Source organism: Phalangium opilio, unplaced genomic scaffold, assembly GCF_054372755.1.
Source record: "Phalangium opilio isolate 3A_F unplaced genomic scaffold, DU_Popi_V2 ptg000013l_1, whole genome shotgun sequence".
Lineage (NCBI taxonomy): Eukaryota > Metazoa > Arthropoda > Arachnida > Opiliones > Phalangiidae > Phalangium > Phalangium opilio.
The window spans coordinates 4,545,864-4,563,439 of record NW_028324148.1 but is presented as its reverse complement, the minus strand read 5'-3'; the positions used below and the strand labels follow the sequence as shown (position 1 = coordinate 4,563,439).

At 35.9% G+C, this 17,576-nt stretch overlaps 3 protein-coding genes across 12 annotated transcripts; all 3 read right to left on the bottom strand.

Moving 5' to 3' along the window:
- Positions 1–1,009: 1,009 nt before the first annotated feature.
- Positions 1,010–5,030, bottom strand: LOC149707884 (uncharacterized). Of its 6 annotated transcripts, none has more exons than XM_089864144.1 (3): positions 4,873–5,030; positions 4,208–4,335; positions 1,010–3,062 (listed from the first exon to the last, which is right to left on the bottom strand). In XM_089864144.1, the coding sequence occupies exons 2-3, from the start codon at positions 4,295–4,297 to the stop codon at positions 1,668–1,670; spliced, it is 1,485 nt and encodes a 494-aa protein (XP_089720270.1). In that variant the 5' UTR covers positions 4,298–4,335; positions 4,873–5,030; the 3' UTR covers positions 1,010–1,667. The 6 variants fall into 6 exon arrangements, with proteins under 6 accessions (XP_089720270.1, XP_089720275.1, XP_089720273.1 ...); XM_089864147.1 differs by lacking the exon at positions 4,873–5,030 and adding an exon at positions 3,834–3,892 and having other exon boundaries at positions 1,018–3,200; positions 3,963–4,248; XM_089864149.1 differs by lacking the exon at positions 4,208–4,335 and having other exon boundaries at positions 1,017–3,062; positions 4,873–4,988.
- An 814-nt stretch (positions 5,031–5,844) lies between these two features.
- Positions 5,845–10,044, bottom strand: LOC149707883 (uncharacterized). Of its 5 annotated transcripts, none has more exons than XM_089864140.1 (3): positions 9,858–10,044; positions 9,156–9,287; positions 5,845–8,792 (listed from the first exon to the last, which is right to left on the bottom strand). In XM_089864140.1, exon 3 carries the CDS (start codon positions 7,962–7,964, stop codon positions 6,591–6,593), a length of 1,374 nt encoding a protein of 457 aa, XP_089720266.1. In that variant the 5' UTR covers positions 7,965–8,792; positions 9,156–9,287; positions 9,858–10,044; the 3' UTR covers positions 5,845–6,590. The 5 variants fall into 5 exon arrangements, with proteins under 5 accessions (XP_089720266.1, XP_089720265.1, XP_089720267.1 ...); XM_089864139.1 differs by having other exon boundaries at positions 9,156–9,272; XM_089864141.1 differs by lacking the exon at positions 9,156–9,287.
- Positions 10,045–12,071: 2,027 nt separating this feature from the next.
- On the bottom strand, positions 12,072–15,111 carry LOC149707882 (uncharacterized). The gene is made up of 2 exons (XM_089864138.1): positions 14,955–15,111; positions 12,072–14,150 (listed from the first exon to the last, which is right to left on the bottom strand). The coding sequence occupies exon 2, from the start codon at positions 13,974–13,976 to the stop codon at positions 12,579–12,581; it is 1,398 nt and encodes a 465-aa protein (XP_089720264.1). The 5' UTR covers positions 13,977–14,150; positions 14,955–15,111; the 3' UTR covers positions 12,072–12,578.
- Between the last annotated feature and the right edge of the window lie 2,465 nt (positions 15,112–17,576).

Below are 17,576 nucleotides of genomic sequence, written 5' to 3'. Positions count from 1 at the left end.
GAACCTCTCCACATATTTAGACGGTGTGGGTTGAAATGAGCATTCAAATGTTCCATAAGACTGTCGTATGATTCCTCCGATATATCGGCGGGGAAAACGAGGCTTGTTAATAGTGCAAAATCCTCGGGTTCCAGTACCGTCAGTAGAAAAGAAGCTTTTTTAGCCACATCAGTCACATCGTGTACGTGAAAGTGGGCCTTAAGTCTCCGAACATACTGTTTCCATGATTCTCTGGTTGAATCAAAAGATGATAATTTACCAATCGGTGCCATATTCCTAGCTTGTGTAACGGGTGGAATTGGTTGAATCTCCGTGGCCATGTAAGAATGGGTCTTTGGTGTAGACTGGGATCTCTCTATCGAGGTCGATAACATTTGTCTTCAAATTTGTGTTAGCTTCTTCTTCTTCTAGAAGGTTGAAGTATGATTATTGATTCTAGAAGGTTCTACCTAGTATGAAGGCTGTGATTGCTCTAACGTGAATTACAAACGCCTCGTGTAGAGTTGGGCCTTGGACTTCTGATGCTGGCCGTTCTTCTAAAACTTTTGGGCGGGTGATTTTAACGCTCCTCACGTGGATGGAAGAATCCGTTTAAATCACGCATTTCATCTCCGTCGCCATTTGTTGTGTTTGTTCCTTATAGTTATACGTTAAATATAAAGCGGACTAACCAACTAGTTAAAGTAATTAGAAAAGGTTGAGTTTATTTGTTTACGTGCTTACAGTGCGAGCCCCAGCTCAGAAGTGTGGATATTATTCTCTCACCATGTTCTAACCTCCCTTGCCCCTGGCGCCCTCTAGTGGCGTGTTTGATTGTTAACAATTTTATACTGCCAAAGGCGATAATGTGGCACGACTAATACAGAAAAGTCGGACCATCCACATTTGGTCGGACTAATAGCCACATCGTAGATATGCATCATACGATGTTGCTACTTGTATAGAGATAGGTGCATTTTAAGTGTCAGCGTTTCGATTTCACGAAATTAAAAAATTAAAATTCAAAACGCAAAAATTTTCTATGAAGACCATATTTTATTAATGTCTCCAGAGAACAAAACCAAATTATTGAAATAATCTAACAAGCACAATAGCAATTTTAAGGGACTTATTTAAAATTGCTTAGATTGTTGAACATGAAACTAGTTGAAAACTTTGTTTGGCCAATAAAAGCAACAAAAATGTCTTCGTTTATTTGGAATAAAGCTTTAAACAAAAACCAAACAAAACGAGTAACTTTATACACTAATCGCTAAATAATAAGAGAAAACTAAATGTGAAAAACAAAATATGTATTTCATTAGTACATATTAAAAATTGCGTGGCTTTTGAAATTAAATTATTGAATACGAAACTAATACGAAGATAACAAAAGTGATAGCCATGTGTGGGTTAATTTGACAAAATGCTTTGGAAAGAAACCCCCTGAAAATTGGGAGTAATTTTCCCCTGTCACAGTGTAATCACTAAACAATATTTATGTAAGGATGTAACTACAACTGCGCGCAATTCTAAATTACTTATTTAAAAACGCGCAGTTTCTTTAAGAAAAAACACATCTCGGCACAAAATTCAATGACAACTTCTTTGTTTAGAAAACAAACGCACCAATTTGAACAAAAAAATAAACAAGTAAACATGTGTGAAGTTACACTGGTTTTAACAACTTAATCTGAGCAATTGGGATCCAAGTCAGGAAAAAGCTGAATTAAAATACCAGTAATGGTTTCCTTAATATCTTTCAAGTAAATGAAGTCCTTCAATTTCTTAAGGAGGTTTTTGGCCAAGTTCTTACTGACAACGGTACGAGCCAGATAATATTTCAACAGATCCATATCGTATTCAGCCAACGTTTCGATAATGGGAAGATGATAAGGAGATAACAAATGCTTGGCATAGCTCTTGGGCTCAATACTATCAATTACCATTTTAATGGAAACAGCGTCTTTGTTGTCAGCCAATTTAGAAATGATGTTAGTAAAGAACTTTGAATCGATAGCTTTATTTAATTCTTCTCTTGGGAATCTGGTCCAACAATATCTGAACAAAACCCCACGGTTGTAGCGTCTGACAAACTCGAAGGTTCCATCAGAAAACTCCACCAAATCGTTGCCGTTTGTAGCTTCAACAGCGCCATTCATTTTGTTATGGTCCAATGCCTTTAGAATATGTGTATTTTTTGGCCACGCGAATATGTTCATCAATAACTCTTCAGGTGGTTCAAATTTGGATACTAATCCACACATTTGCGTGTAATTTAATTGACTCAATAAATACCCCACAGCAGATGAAAATCGGAGAAGGTTGTTGATTGCATAATTCGCCTGTTTAAAAATAATATCCAAGGCCTGAATTTTTTCATCTTCAGTTAAATTAATAAACAGAAATTTTACTGTTGATTTTCTAAAATGTAATTCACGAACAACTCTGACGAAAAATTGGACATCAATTGACGTTCCTTCAAACCAAGGGTCAAAAAAGAAACTATCCGGCGGGTCCTGCAAGTCTTCGTCTAGTTTATAAATCCAGTATTGTACCATCAAATTTTCATTATCATAATCCTTTAACTCCTGTTCTTTTCCGATTCGTGGCCACAGTTCTCTAACTTTATCCTCCAAACAGTACGTGCGAGTCATGTAAAAACTGAATGACAAATCGAGGTCACTTTGATTCTCTAGTAGTAACCTGGCCATCTTGGGTCGATTTAATGAGCCTTCAATTGTCCAACTCAAATTGGAGACTTGGTGCTCCAGGGTAATATCAATGACGTGGTTTCTGATTTCGAAAAGCCAATAAAATATTTCATCTCCTACATCAGGCAATATCATCATGGTCATTTCTATAATATGTGTTGCTAAGGTGGAGCGCTTCAATTCGGCGATTGCACTGTGATTCGTTGACTTGCAGTTGAAGCAATCATATCGTATCAAGTTTTTATTTGCTCTGACCCATACAGACGAGGCGAAATTAGTCAGGGCTTGGCGTTGTAGCGAAATCATAGGCAGTTTGGTAAGCTCCATTTTGAATTGTTCAATACGGCTTTTAATAAATGGGCGTATTCCCTATGTGTAAATACGCTTTGGTCCCATTGAACCGAATTCCCATTCGACAGAACGCCTTTTTTGTGGTGTCCCATTCGACCGAACGTAGCCAAAAGGTGCGATTTTATTATAATCCCATTGGACCGAAATTCTATTGAACTGGAAGAAGACATACTGTATGGTTTTGCATTAAATGTATTTTTAATTAATAGGAAAATCTTTTGGAAAAGGTGGCAGCTAATTAATAGGAGAATATTTTAGAAAAGGTGGTAGCTAATTAAAAGGAGAATATTTTGGAAAATGTGGCAGCTAATTAGAAGGAGAATGTTTTGGAAAAGGTTGCAGCTAATTAATAGGAGAATATTTTGGAAAAGGTGTCAGCTTATTAATAGGAGAATGTTTTGGAAAAGGTGGTAGCTAATTAAAAGGAGAATATTTTGGATAATGTGGCAGCTAATTAGTAGGAGAATGTTTCGGAAAATGTGGCAGCTAATTTGTAGGAGAATGTTTTGGAAAAGGTTGCAGCTAATTAATAGGAGAATATTTTGGAAATGGTGGCAGCTAATTAATAGGAAAATCTTTTGGAAAACGTGGCAGCTAATTAATAGGAGGATGTTTTGGAAAAGGTGGTAGCTATTTAAAGGGAGAATATTTTGGAAAAGGTGGTAGCTAATTAAAAGGAGCATATTTTGGAAAAGGTGTCAACGAATTATTGGAACCTAACCTAACCTAACCTAACCCATCCGAAACCAAAAAATTAAAATTTTAATTTTAAGACATTGATGGAACTACCATTAAGACTGTACTTCATTTTAATCACAATTTGTTTATTAATTCTATATATCTCTTGCCTTGAAAGGAATGAAAGTGAGCGTTTTAATTAGTATCACGAAACATTTACGTTTAATATTATTAACATACCTTTCGGAGATTCGAACCAACAACCTATCGCTTCGCAGTCCAACATCGTATCCACTACACCACCGAATCGCTGACGGCTACAGTGTTTCAAGTTATATTCATGTATTTTTTAGGGGCATATTCGGACGATTGGGATTTCGGTCCATCGGGAATATAGCCATTGGGCTGGAAATCTAAAATCATTGCAGGATTTTCGGTCGAATGGGATTTCGATCCATTGGGAATTCGGTTGAAAGGAACGATACCGTAAATACTTGGTGTATCGAATCTTCAAAATTTCCAATAGCGAGTAATAATGTTAACCAATTTTTTTTCGATATGAATCCGTAATCCATTCATCAGAAATCCTCCCCTTTGTTTAAATGCGACTTACCTAAAAGTATAAAACCTAAATAAGAACTAGAGGTTATAAGAAAATTCTTCCATGCAAAAGCAAAAAAAAAAAAAAACATGCATTAATGCAGTCATAGCAAAATAAAACATTCCAAAAGGGATTTCTAAAATGAAATACAACTCCTTGCATCTTGCAAGAAGATAGATTGCTAAAACACATCACGATGGTACCTATAGTTAATTGTAATTATCGAAAATTATCTTCAATTTGTCTAGCTTCAGAGCTTCAAACAATGGTTTAAAATATGTATGCATTTAACAGCCACAATCAAACGTTAGGCTATGATGAAATACTAATTAAACGAGTACCCAACTAACATATTTAAGTTAATGTCAATTGAAGGAAATGCCACCCACATGTCTCCCAAAACAAGCTCTAATTTCCCTCTAGAAAACGGATGAGAATTTGAGAAAGGACTATATTTCCGCCCAAACGCCAAGTTTTCCAGCACAAAATAAACATCTATAAAGTGGCTTCGGCACAAAAGTTAATTAAGAACCAAGTAATTATAAATACCTTTGCAAGTTGCCAATTTCGAACACTCGATGAATAATAATTACATTAAACGACGTGATTTTTAACACACAATATTCAGCGACATGTCACGTTTCCCTTTTTTTTTTCAAGCAGACGAACTCCTAAGACGGCTTGATTTGGTCACAGCCGACTCGATCACGCTTTTGGCTGCAAGAGCTATAGAGAATTTAGAGATGCCCGTCCAAAGAAGTTTTTTCCTATGTAAAAGCGCTTACGAGGAATTTTCTGTTTTTTCGCTCGAAAAATCAAAGGAGTCAGCTTTTAACATGCCCGTCTATGGGAGGAACACCGTTTTTTTACCCTAATTTTGCAAATACTGGTTTAATATCTTGAAATTTTAATGAGATGTGCAAAATAAGGCTTGATATTTTTGTGCAAAGCATCAAAAGTTTCTCTTTTATAGTTTTTGTGAGAAATTAAAACGGTTTTAATGTGTTTTCTTCGGTTTCACTGTTTCGAATCTCTTGAAATTTTAGGGATAGGTATAATGAAGGGTTTTAAATTATCGTGCAAAGTTTTAAAATAAATAGTTCTTTAGTTCCCTCACGCCAAGAAGCACCGCAGGCGGCAGTGTAAGCACAATGCAGCTCCGTGGTGTAAGTGGACTAGCCTCCCGCGTTTAGCGAACGCAAGCTCCATCTAGTGAGAACAACTCTCCTAATATGGCGGCCCTTCCCCTGTGCGTTGATTTCTCTTCAAGTATTTAATGCAATGGTCCATTAAATGCAATTCTTAACCTTAGTAGCACAATTAAATACAATGCTCGACCTTACGATTAAAAACTCCTTCCTTTTAAAACACAAACAAGCGAACATATATCATCACCATACCACAATCCCTGCCTTCAATGGCGAACCGCAACTTCCATACTACCAAAGGCGATAATGTGGCACGACTACTACAGGAAGGTCGGACTAATAGCCACATCGTAGATATACATCAAACGATGTGGCTACTTGTATAGAGATAGTTGCATTATCAGTGTCAGTGTTTCGATTTCACAAATTAAAATGCAAAACGCAAAATCTTTCAAAGATTACCATCTTTTATTTATGTCTCCATTAAACAGTACAAAAGAAACGTTATTGAAAAAATGTAACAAGTACAATCGCAATTTTAAAGGACTTATATAAAATTGCGTAAATTAAGAAAAACATTTCTTGAACATGAAATTAGTTGAAAACATTTTTTGTTAAATAAAAACTACAAACATGTGAACGTTTATTTGGAATAAAGCTTTGAACAAAAACCCAGCAAAACTAGTAACTTTACACAATAATCACTAAGTAAGAGAAAACTAAACGTGAAAAAAAAATTAGTATGCAATTCTATATTACGTTCTGAAAATTGCGTAGCTTTTGAAAGAAAATTATTGAATAAGAAACTAATACGAAGATAACACAAGTGATAACCACGTGTGGGTTAATTTGAAAAAATGCTTTGGAATAAAAAACCCCTGAAAATTGGGAATAATTTTCCCCTGTCACAGTGTAATCACTAAACAATATTTATGTAAGGATGTAACTACAACTGCGCGCAATTCTAAATTACTTATTTAAAAACGCGCAGTTTCTTTAAGAAAAAACACATCTCGGCACAAAATTCAATGACAACTTCTTTGTTTAGAAAACAAACGCACCAATTTGAACAAAAAAAAAACAAGTAAACATGTGTGAAGTTACACTGGTTTTAACAACTTAATCTGAGCAATTGGGATCCAAGTCAGGAAAAATCTGAATTAAAATACCAGTAGTGGTTTCCTCACTATATGGAAAGTAAATTGTGTTCTTCAATCTATTAAGGAGGTGTTTGGCCAAGTTCTCACTGACAACGGTACGAGTGAGGTAATATTTCAACAGATCTATATCGTAATAAGCCAACGTTTCGGTAATGGGAAGATGATAAGGAGATAACAAATTCTTGGCATAACTCTTGGGCTCAATACTATCAATTACCATTTTAATGGACACAGCGTCTTTGTTGTCAGCCAATTCAGAAATGATGTCATTAAAGAACGTTGAATCGATGGCTTTATTTAATTCTTCTTTTGGGAATCTGGTCCAACAATATCTGAACAATAGCATACGGTTGTAGCATCTGACAAAACTGAAGGATCCATCTGCAAAGTTTATCAAATCATAGCCATTTGTAGCTTCTATCGAGCCTTTTATCTTGCAAATGTGATGGTCAAACGCCTTTACAAACTGCGTATTTGGCCACTCAAAGAATAATATAAGATCCATTAACTGTTCCTGCAGTTCTAAATGCGACACTAATTCACACATTTGCGTGCAATTTAACTGACTCAATAAATATCCCACAGCAGGTTCTTCTGAAAACTTTAAAAGTTCTTCTCTGTCATAAGTCGGTGCCTTAAAAATATTTATGGCCTCAATTTTTTCTTCTTCTGTTAAATTATTAAACAAAAATTGTACTGTTGACTCTCTAACTTGCAAACTATGAAAAACCATGACGAAAAATTGAACATCAATTGTCGTAAAAAAAGATGGGTCTAAAAAGGAATAATACGGCGGGTCCAGCAAGAGCCCTCCTAATTTATAAATCCAGTATCTAACCATCAAATTTTCATCATCATCGAAATCTTTTAAATGCTGTTCTTCTCTGATTCTTGGCCACAATTCCATAATTTTATCCTCCAAACAATAATCACATGCCATTTTAAAACTGAATGACAAATCAAGGTCAGTTTGATTCTCTAGTAGTAACCTGGCCATCTTGAGCCGATTTAATGAGCCTTCAACAGTCCAGCTCAAATTGGAGAGTTGGTGATCCAAGGTAATATAAGTGACGTGGTCTTTAATTTCGTTAAGCCAATGAAATATTTCATCTCCTACATCATTCAGTATCATTAGGGTCATTTCTTTAAAAAGTGTTGGTATGTTGGAACGATTCAATTCGTCAATTGCTCCGTTGTTCAGTGACTCGAGGTTTAACCGAAAACGCAGAGGATATCGCAAGGACTTTTTAATTGAACTAACCCATACTGACGAGGCGAAATTAGTCAGGGCTTGGCGTTGTAGCGAAATCATAGGCAGCTTGGCAAGCTCCATTTCGAATAGGGATGCAACGATGCATCGGCCAAGAATGGGCTTCGGCCAGAATCGGCCACTTGGCCGAATAATCGAATCGGCCGATTTTTCTAAGGTAATCGGCCGATTTTTTTCGGCCGACTCTTTTAGGTTAGATCTAATCTTTTGAGCTAGTATAAAGGAACTAACAAGTTTGCCATTTAACAAATAACGTAATTTAACCAAATTCTCCGTCAGCCCCCCATTCAAAAACGTTACCAGTACCAGTCGCTCTCTAAGAGCGTGGCGCACATGCGCAATCGAATCGGCGCAACCGAGAGAGAAAAAAAAATCACGGTAACAACGCTGAATGCTGATCTCTCTAGTCTAGTGTGAGGCTCTAGCCGTATTTTCGGGTTTACCCTTTTTGAATTTCCTTCTCAACGGATCACGTGACGTCTTACTCCTCGGCTGTGCGCCGAGGTAGGTGCGCGGGAGGGCCATGGTGCCCGGCCGTTAGGGTTTGCCTTCCCCCTTCTATCTTTGACTCTCCTTTCGATTTGTGCTCACTGCTTTTAACATCTAGGTGGGGTGGTGTAGCGGTTAGCGCTTTCGCCTCGCAGCAAGAGGATCCCGGGTTCGATCCCGGACTGTGGCACCGGGTGAAAATCTGGGAAGAAATCCTTCTGCGTAGAGTTTACAAGTTCTCTCCCCGCTTGTTAAAAGGAGTTTTCCTCCGCGGTCTAACCCTGTTTCTCCTTTCCGTCGAAACTTGCAGATGTTAACGGTAATAGTTAGTATAGGGCGCTGTAGGTTAGCTGTGGCATAGGGGCTAGCCACCACCCCTCTATGCATTGTAAAGGGACCCACCTGTAAACAAGCCACAGGCTTAGTGTGGAAATCCCTTCATAGACAAAGCTTAGATTATTATTATTATTATTAAGTTGTAGCAGAAAGAATGGACAAAATGTGTGTTGAACAAAATGAACTAGTATCTCGGAAACCAAACCAGATAGATTATTGTCCTTTAACATTTTTGACAAGTAGCACTCCTATACTAATGCCTAAAACGTATAACCTTGAGTCTTCGGCCGATTAATCGGCCGAAGCCGATTTTTAGAGACCGATGCATCGAATCGGCCGATTCCGAAGAATTACGAATCGTTGCATCTCTAATTTCGAATTGTTCAATACGACTTGTAATAAATGGGCGTATTCCCTATGTGTAAATACTTGATGTATCGATTCTTCAAATTTTCAATAGCGAGTAATAGTGTTAACCAATTTTTTTCGATACGAATCATCAATCTATTCATCAGGAATTACCGCTTTTGTTGCAATGCGACTGACCTAAAACCATAAAATCTAAATAAGAACTAGAGGTTATTTCTTCCGTGCAAAAGCAAAAAAACATGCATTAATGCAGTCATCGCAAAAAAAACATGCATTAATGCATTCATTGTAAAATAAAACACAAATGAACGCAGCCAGAGCAAAATAAAACATGAAAAAAGTAAGGGGATTTCGAAAATGAAACACAATTCTATGCATTTTGCAAGAAGATAGATAAATAGATGGCTAAAAGGCATCACGATGGTACCCATAGTTAATTGTAGTTACCGACAATTATCTTCAATTTGTCTAGCTTCCGAGATTCAAACAATGGTTTAAAATATGTATGGATTTAACAGCCACAGTAAAACGTTAGAGTATGATGAAATACTAATTAAACGAGTACATCAAACAAATATATTTAAGTTAATGCCAAATTAAAGGAAATGCCACCCCACATGCCTCCCAAACAAGCTTCGAAAAACTGGATGAAAATGCCGAACTCTACTCCCAAACGCCAAGTTTTCCAGCACAAAATAAACATCTCTGATATAATGTGGTTTCGACACAAAAGTAAATTAAGAACATAGTAATTATAAAAACCTTTGCAAGTAGTCAATTCCGAACACTCGATGAATACTTTACTAATTACATTAAATGACGTGATTTTAATAGACAATATTCAGCGACACGTCATGTACGTTTTACCGCGGTTTTAAGCAGACGGGCTAAGAAGGCTTTGTTTGGTCATAGCCGACTCGATCACGCTTTTGGCTGCACGAGCTATAGAGAATTTAGAGATGCCCGTCCAAAGAATTTTTTCCTATGTAAAAGCGCTTACGAGGAATTTTCTGTTTTTTCGTTCGAAAAATCAAAGGAGTCAGCTTTTAACATGCCCGTCTTTGGGAAGAACACCGTTTTTTTACCCTAATTTTGCAAATACTGGTTCAATATCTTGAAATTTTAATGAAATGTGCAAAATAAGGCTTGTTATTTTTGTGCAAAGTATCAAAAGTTTCTCTTTTATAGTTTTATTGTAAAATAATTGAAACGAAAATTACCCATGATTAAAGGGTATCGTTCCTTTCAACCGAATTCCCAATGGACCGAAATCCCATTCGACCGAATATCCCGCAATGATTTTAGATTTCCAGCCCAATGGCTATATTCCCGATGGACCGAAATCCCAATCGTCCGAATATGCCCCTAAAAATACATGAATATAACTTGAAACACTGTAGCCGTCAGCGATTCGGTGGTGTAGTGGATACGATGTTGGACTGCGAAGCGATAGGTTGTTGGTTCGAATCTCCGAAAGGTATGTTAGTAATATTAGAAGTAAATGTTTCGTGATACTAATTAAAACGCTCACTTTCATTCCTTTCAAGGCAAGAGATATATAGAATTAATAAACAAATTGTGCTTAAAATGAAGTACAGTCTTAATGGTAGTTCCATCAATGTCTTTAAATTTTAAATTAAAATTTTAATATTTTGGTTTCGGGTGGGTTGGGTTAGGTTAGGTTAGGTTAGGTTAAGTTAGGTTAGCATAGGTTAGGTTAGGTTAGGTTAGGTTAGGTTAGGTTAGGTTAGGTTAGGTTAGGTTAGGTTAGGTTAGGTTAGGTTAGGTTAGCTTAGGTTAGGTTAGGTTAGCTTAGGTTAGTTTAGGTTTGGTTTGGTTTGATTCCAATAATTCGTTGACACCTTTTCCAAAATATGCTCCTTTTAATTAGCTACCACCTTTTCCAAAATATTATCCCTTTAAATAGCTACCACCTTTTCCAAAACATTCTCCTATTAATTAGCTGCCACCTTTTCCAAAAGATTTTCCTATTAATTAGCTGCCACCTTTTTCAAAATATTCTCCTATTAATTAGCTGCAACCTTTTCCAAAACATTCTCTTACTAATTAGCTACCACATTTTCCAAAATATTCTCCTTTTAACTAGCTACCACCTTTTCCAAAATATTCTCCTTTTAATTAGCTACCACCTTTTCCAAAACATTCTCCTATTAATTAGCTGCCACCTTTTCCAAAATATTCTCCTGTTAATTAGCTGCAACCTTTTCCAAAACATTCTCCTAATAATTAGCTGCCACCTTTTCCAAAAGATTTTCCTATTAATTAGCTGCCACCTTTTCCAAAATATTCTCCTATTAATTAGCTGCCACCTTTTCCAAAAGATTTTCCTATTAATTAGCTGCCACCTTTTCCAAAATATTCTCCTATTAATTAGCTGCCACCTTTTCCAAAATATTCTCCAATTAATTATCTGACATCTTTTCCAAAATATTTCTATTATTGCTCGTGGTTAGAGGCGGGCTTTTAATACTCATATATATAATCTTTTTACCTCCAAACAAGGTTGGGTTGGGTTAGGTTAGGTTAGGTTAGGTTACGTTTGGTTAGGTTAGGTTACGTTTGGTTAGGTTAGGTTAGGCTAGGGTAGGTGAGGTTCGCCGTAATTAAAACGTAGTTTAAATAAGTGCAGTAATACATTTTCAACTCACATTTATTTTAACAATAATAAGTTGTGAAATTAAAAATATATTTAATGCAAAACCACACAGTATGTCTTCTTCCAGTTCAATAGAATTTCGGTCCAATGGGACTATAATAAAACCGCACCTTTGGCTACGTTCGATCGAATGGGACCCCAAAAAAACCCCCTTCTGTCGAATGGGAATTCGGTTCAATGGGACCAAAGCGATTAAAGGGCTAATAGCCACATTGTAGATGTGGCTACTTGTAAAGAGATAGTTGCATTATCAGAAACAGCGTATCGATTTCACGAAATTAAAATTCAAAACGCACGAGTACCATCTTTTATTTATTATGTTTCCATTAAAAAGTACAAAAGAAAATTATTGAAAGAATGTAACAAGTACAATAGCAATATTTAAGGGACTTATTTAAAATTGCGTAGATTTCGGGAAAAAAAAATCATTTCTTGAACATGAAATTAGTTGAAAACTTTGTTTGACAAAATTGTGTAGCATTTAAAAAAACTGATTGAATACGAAACTAATAAGAACATAACAAAAATGATAAGCATGTGTGGGTTAATATAAAAAAATGCTTTGAAAAGAAAAAACCTCTGTCACAGTGTAATCACTAAACAATAAACAATATTTATGTAAGGATGTGACTACAACTGCGCTCAATTCTAAATTACTTATTTAAAAATGCGCAGTTTTTTAAGAAAAACATTTCTCGGCACAAAATTCAACGACAACTTGTTTTGTTTAGAAAACAAATGCACCAATTTGAAAGAAAACAAAAAAAAATAACAAGTATGTGTTAAGTTACACTCGTTGTAACAACTTAATCTGCGCAATTGGGATCTAACTCAGGGAAAAGTTGAATTAAAATACCAATAATGGTTCCCTTCATACCTAGAAAGTAATCAGGATTCTTCAATTTGTTAAACAATTTTTTCGCCAAGTTCTTACTGACAACAGTACGAGCGAGGTAATATTTCAACAGATCCGTATCGTATGCAGCCAACGTTTTATTAATGCGAAGATGATAATGAGATAACAAATTCTTGGCATAACTCTTGGGCTCAATGCTATCAATTAACATTTTAATGGACACAGTGTCTTTGTTGTTAGCCAATTCAGAAAAGATGTCATTAAATTTCATTGAACGCGTAGCTTTCTTTAATACTTCTTTTGGGAATCTAGTCCAACAATATCTGAACAAAATCGTGCGGTTGTAGCGTCTGACAAACTCGAACGCTCCATCAGAAAACTCCACCAAATCGTTGCCGTTTGTAGCTTCAATAGCGCCATTCATTTTGCCAATGTAATGGTCCAATGCCTTTAGAATATGTGTATTTGGCCACGCAAAGTCTGATATGTTCATCAATAATTCTTCAGGTGGTTTAAATTTGCATAATAATTCACAAATTTGCGTGTAATTTAATTGACTCAATAAATATCCCGGACGTGATACTTGTGAATGTTGGAGAAGGTGGTCTCTTGCATAATTCGATTTTTTAAAAAGAATATCCAAGGCCTGAATTTTTTCTTCTTCAGTTAAATTATTAAACAGAAATTTTACTGTTGAATTTCTAAATTCTAAATCATAAACAACGTGGACGAAAAATTGGACATCAATTGAAGTTCCATCTAGCAAACGGTCTAATAAGCAACAATCCAGCGGGCCCCCCAGCAAGTATCCGCCTAGTTTATAAAGCCAGTATTGTACCATCAAATTTCCTTGTATCATCGAATTTCGTTCATCGAAATCGTCTAAATCCTGTTCTTCTCTGATTTGCGGCCACAGTTCCCTAACTTTATCCTCCAAACAGTACGTGCATGCCATGTGAAAACTGAATGACAAATCGAGGTCACTTTCATTCTCTAGCAGTAACCTGGCCATCTTGGGTCGATTTAATGAGCCTTCAATCGTCCAACTCAAATTGGTGACTTGGTGTTCCAGGGTAATGTCAGTGACGTCGTCTTCAATTTCGGAAAACCAATCAAATATTTCACGTCCAACATCAGGCAATATCATCATGGTCATTTCTTTAAACAGTGTTGGTATGTTGGAGCGCTTCAATTCCGCAATTGCTGCGTCGTTCAGTGACTCGAGGTTTAACCGAAAACGCAAAGGATATCGCAAGGATTTTTTAATTGAACTAACCCATACTAACGAGGCGAAATTAGTCAGGGCTTGGCGTTGTAGAGAAATCATAGGCAGTTTGGCAAGCTCCATTTTGAATTGTTTAATACGGCTTTTAATAAATGGGCGTATTCCCTATGTGTAAATACTTGATGTATCGAATCTTCAAAATGTTCAATAGCAAGTAATAATGTTAACTAAATTTTTTCGATATGAATCCGTAATCCATTCATCAGGAATTCTCCCTTTTGTTGCAATGCGACTGACCTAAAACAATAAAACCTAAATAAGAACTAGAGGTTATAAGGAGATTCTTCCATGCAAAACCAAAAAAAACATGCATTAATGCAGTCATAGTAAAATAAAACACAATTTATGCACGCAGCAAAAGCAAAATAAAACATTCCAAAAGGGATTTCAAAAATGAAATACAACTCCTTGCATCTTGCAAGAAGATAGATTGCTAAAACGCATCACGATGGTACCTATAGTTAATTGTAGCATAAAGTTTATAAGATATGTTCCATAAGTATGTCACCACTTCGTAATGTTAGAGGCTTAATGAGAGCTAGTTCAAGAACGACGGGATAATTGACAACACTCGGTTTTGCAGTCCATCCTCCTCTTTAGTCTGGACTAAGCCTTTGACAGCGCCTCACTAGGCGTCGCTTTACGAGAATCTATGACGTTTCACCTACGTCACTTCATGACAAGCTCTCAATAACGAGTGACACACTTATGGAACATATCTTATAAACTTATGATTGTAGTTACCGACAACTATCTTCAATTTGTCTAGCTTCAGAGCTTCAAACAATGGTTTAAAAAATGTATGGATTTAACAGCCACAGTCAAACGTTAGGGTATGATGAAATACTAATTAAACGAGTACCCAACTAACATATTTAAGTTGATGCCAATTAAAGGAAATGTCGCCCCACATGTCTCCCAAAACAAGCTATAATTTCCTTCTAGGAATGGATAAGAATTTGATAAAAAAAATTCGATTTCCGCCCAAACGCCAAGTATTCCAGCACAAAAGTAAATTAAAAACATTTTAATTATAAAAACCTTTGTTAGTAGCCAATTCCGAACACTCGATAAATACTTTACTAATTACATTAAACGATGAGATTTCCAATAGACAATATTCAGCGAAATGTCACGGTTTCACCGCCGTCAATTTAGCAGAACAAAATTCCAACAGAATCAGCAGAATGAAAAAAACTTAGGCGAACATTTTGCTGGACTCACGACGGAAAAATTGCTTCAGACCTATGAAAGTAAATAAAAATTATCCAATATCATCCCTACGAAAGGTGAAAAACTTGATTATCTCTGCCCCCTAACATACAATTTTCATGAAAATATTCCAAAATATTCTACTTAATATCACAAATCGAATGAGCCATGCCTCATCTCTGGAAAATGTCTGGTTCATGATTTAATTACTTAATTAAATTATCACAAAGAGGGAGAAAAACTGATTATCTCGGCCCCCTAACATACAATTTTCATGAAAATATTCCTAAATATTCTACTCAATATCACAAATCGAATGAGCCATGCCTCATCTCTGGAAAATGTCTGGTTCAGGATTTAATTACCTAATTAAAATATCACAAAGGGGGAGAAAAACTGATTATCTCGGCCTCCTAACATATAATTTTCATGAAAATATTCCTAAATATTCTACCAAGAAGGAATTTACTATAAGAAGGCCTAAAAAGGCGTCCAGTGCGCGCGTGATAGTCGACAAACCCCCTCATGGGTGGGGGAGGTTGGAAACCAAGGCGGGACTTAATATTTTATCTTACTCTATGTTTTCCCTAAGACCATTAAACACTGTCTTATCTTTTCCACCATCTATTTCTTTTAACTTTTCGTTAAGCCTTGGTTTGGTTTTTGGAACTCACGAAATCATAAGTATAGTACACTTGATTCGATTTAGAAACAATTATAGAACAAACGATTTTCACGTAGAGACACGTATTCAAAAATAACTTGAAAATGGAAACGGTCGATTGGAACCGAGGCTGTTAAAATCGCTTCGAACTGGTAATGAAGAGGGTTCAAAACTAGTTAGGCAGACCAGTTCTTAACCGAACCAACTCCCTTGCAAGTTGCAACGGTGAACGTAGCTAATGATGCGCTCGCATACCGAAAAAAGAGAGGAAAACTTTCAAAAGCGAAAACTGCTGCCCCGCTCCTATTCTTTATAGGCTTTTCGATATATAAAGTCTGAGTGATACCTCTGTCAATTCCAAAACTACTATACGAAGTATATCAAGGTCACTCTAAATTTCAGTCTGACTGTTTAAAGTAGACATGCGGGGGGAAGTAAATAAGCTTCGGTTGGAAAAAATACTTATTTGCTTGCTGTGAATAGTATTAAGAAAGTTAGTAAAGAAATACCACTCTTATAATGTTTAAAACTTTAATTTTCCAAATTAAAGTTTCTTTACAAATATGTACGAAGGGATAATCGGTGTACGCCTTATGACTGCAGCAAATTAAAATACAAAACTTGATGATTTTTGAAAGATTATAAACTTTAACTCTTCTCAATTTTTCACTAAACATTAAACAAAATTTGTGAAATGGTGCAGGCAACTACAAGTGCAATTATAAATTCCTTTTTCAGAATCATGTATGCCTAGGCATAGTTTGAAAAATAAAATAAAAGTTGTATAGCAAGTGGTAAAAACTGTTTAACAAAAACATGAAATAATCGTGTAATTTCATCAAAGATTAATGAAATAATGTAACTACACTTACATTTGCAAATTACTTAATTAATTGCACGGTTTTTTTAAGAAAATTATTGAATTTTAAAAATGAAGACATTAAGTAACGGCTACCTAATTATCGCAGGAAAAATCTGAACTAAAATGTCAGCAATGACTTCCTTAAAATTATTTAATAACGCGTGTCTCTCTGATATCTCAAGTAGGTTTTCGGCCAACTCTTTACTGTAAACGGTTCGAGAGAGGTAATATTTCAAGAGATCCGAGTTGTAAATGTGCAAAATGGTGATTTCGTTTAAACCATAACCAATTAACAAGTTCTTGGCGTAATCCTTGGGTTCAATGCTATCAATTACCATTTTAATGGACACAATATCTTTGTCGCGAGCCAGTTGACCAAAGATTTCAAACGAAAAAGTTGAACGACAATTTTCCATTGCTTTTTTTAATTCTTCTCTTGGGAATCTGGTCCAACAATATCTGAACAAAATCGCTCGGTTGTAGCGTCTGACAAACTCGAACTCTCCATCAGCAAACTCTACCAAATCATTGCCGTTTGTAGCTTCAATGGCGCCTTCCATTTTGCCAATGCAATGGTCCAATGCCTTTAGAATATGTTTAGTGCTCATTTTACCTAACCACTCAATCGATATAAGTTGATCAGATTTTAGCGGGCTAAGATAGAATGTTTACGTTCCCAAGAAAAATTAATTCCGTCGGGAACATTAAGAAAAGACGATTGTTTCATTGGACTGAATCCAAAATCCACCAAATGGCGGTGTTTGCTGTTGTATGGGAGATCGTGTCATTAAACCGAAAATTTTTAAGATCTTCGTCCTCCGTCATACCATTCCATTTTGTATTCTTTTACTTTTTGTAGTCTATGTCCACTAACTTCACAAAGACAGTTTATATTCTTCGAGTAAAATATTATTATCTTCAAGGT

Bases quoted from the DNA above. Each gene is read 5' to 3' on its own strand.
- LOC149707884 (XM_089864144.1), bottom strand. From the start codon at position 4,297: ATGGATTACGGATTCATATCGAAAAAAAATTGGTTAACATTATTACTC. The intron at 3,063-4,207 runs GTATCGTTCCTT...ATTTACACATAG, and splicing joins CGATACACCAAGTATTTACG to GGAATACGCCCATTTATTAA.
- LOC149707883 (XM_089864140.1), bottom strand. From the start codon at position 7,964: ATGGAGCTTGCCAAGCTGCCTATGATTTCGCTACAACGCCAAGCCCTG.
- LOC149707882 (XM_089864138.1), bottom strand. From the start codon at position 13,976: ATGGAGCTTGCCAAACTGCCTATGATTTCTCTACAACGCCAAGCCCTG.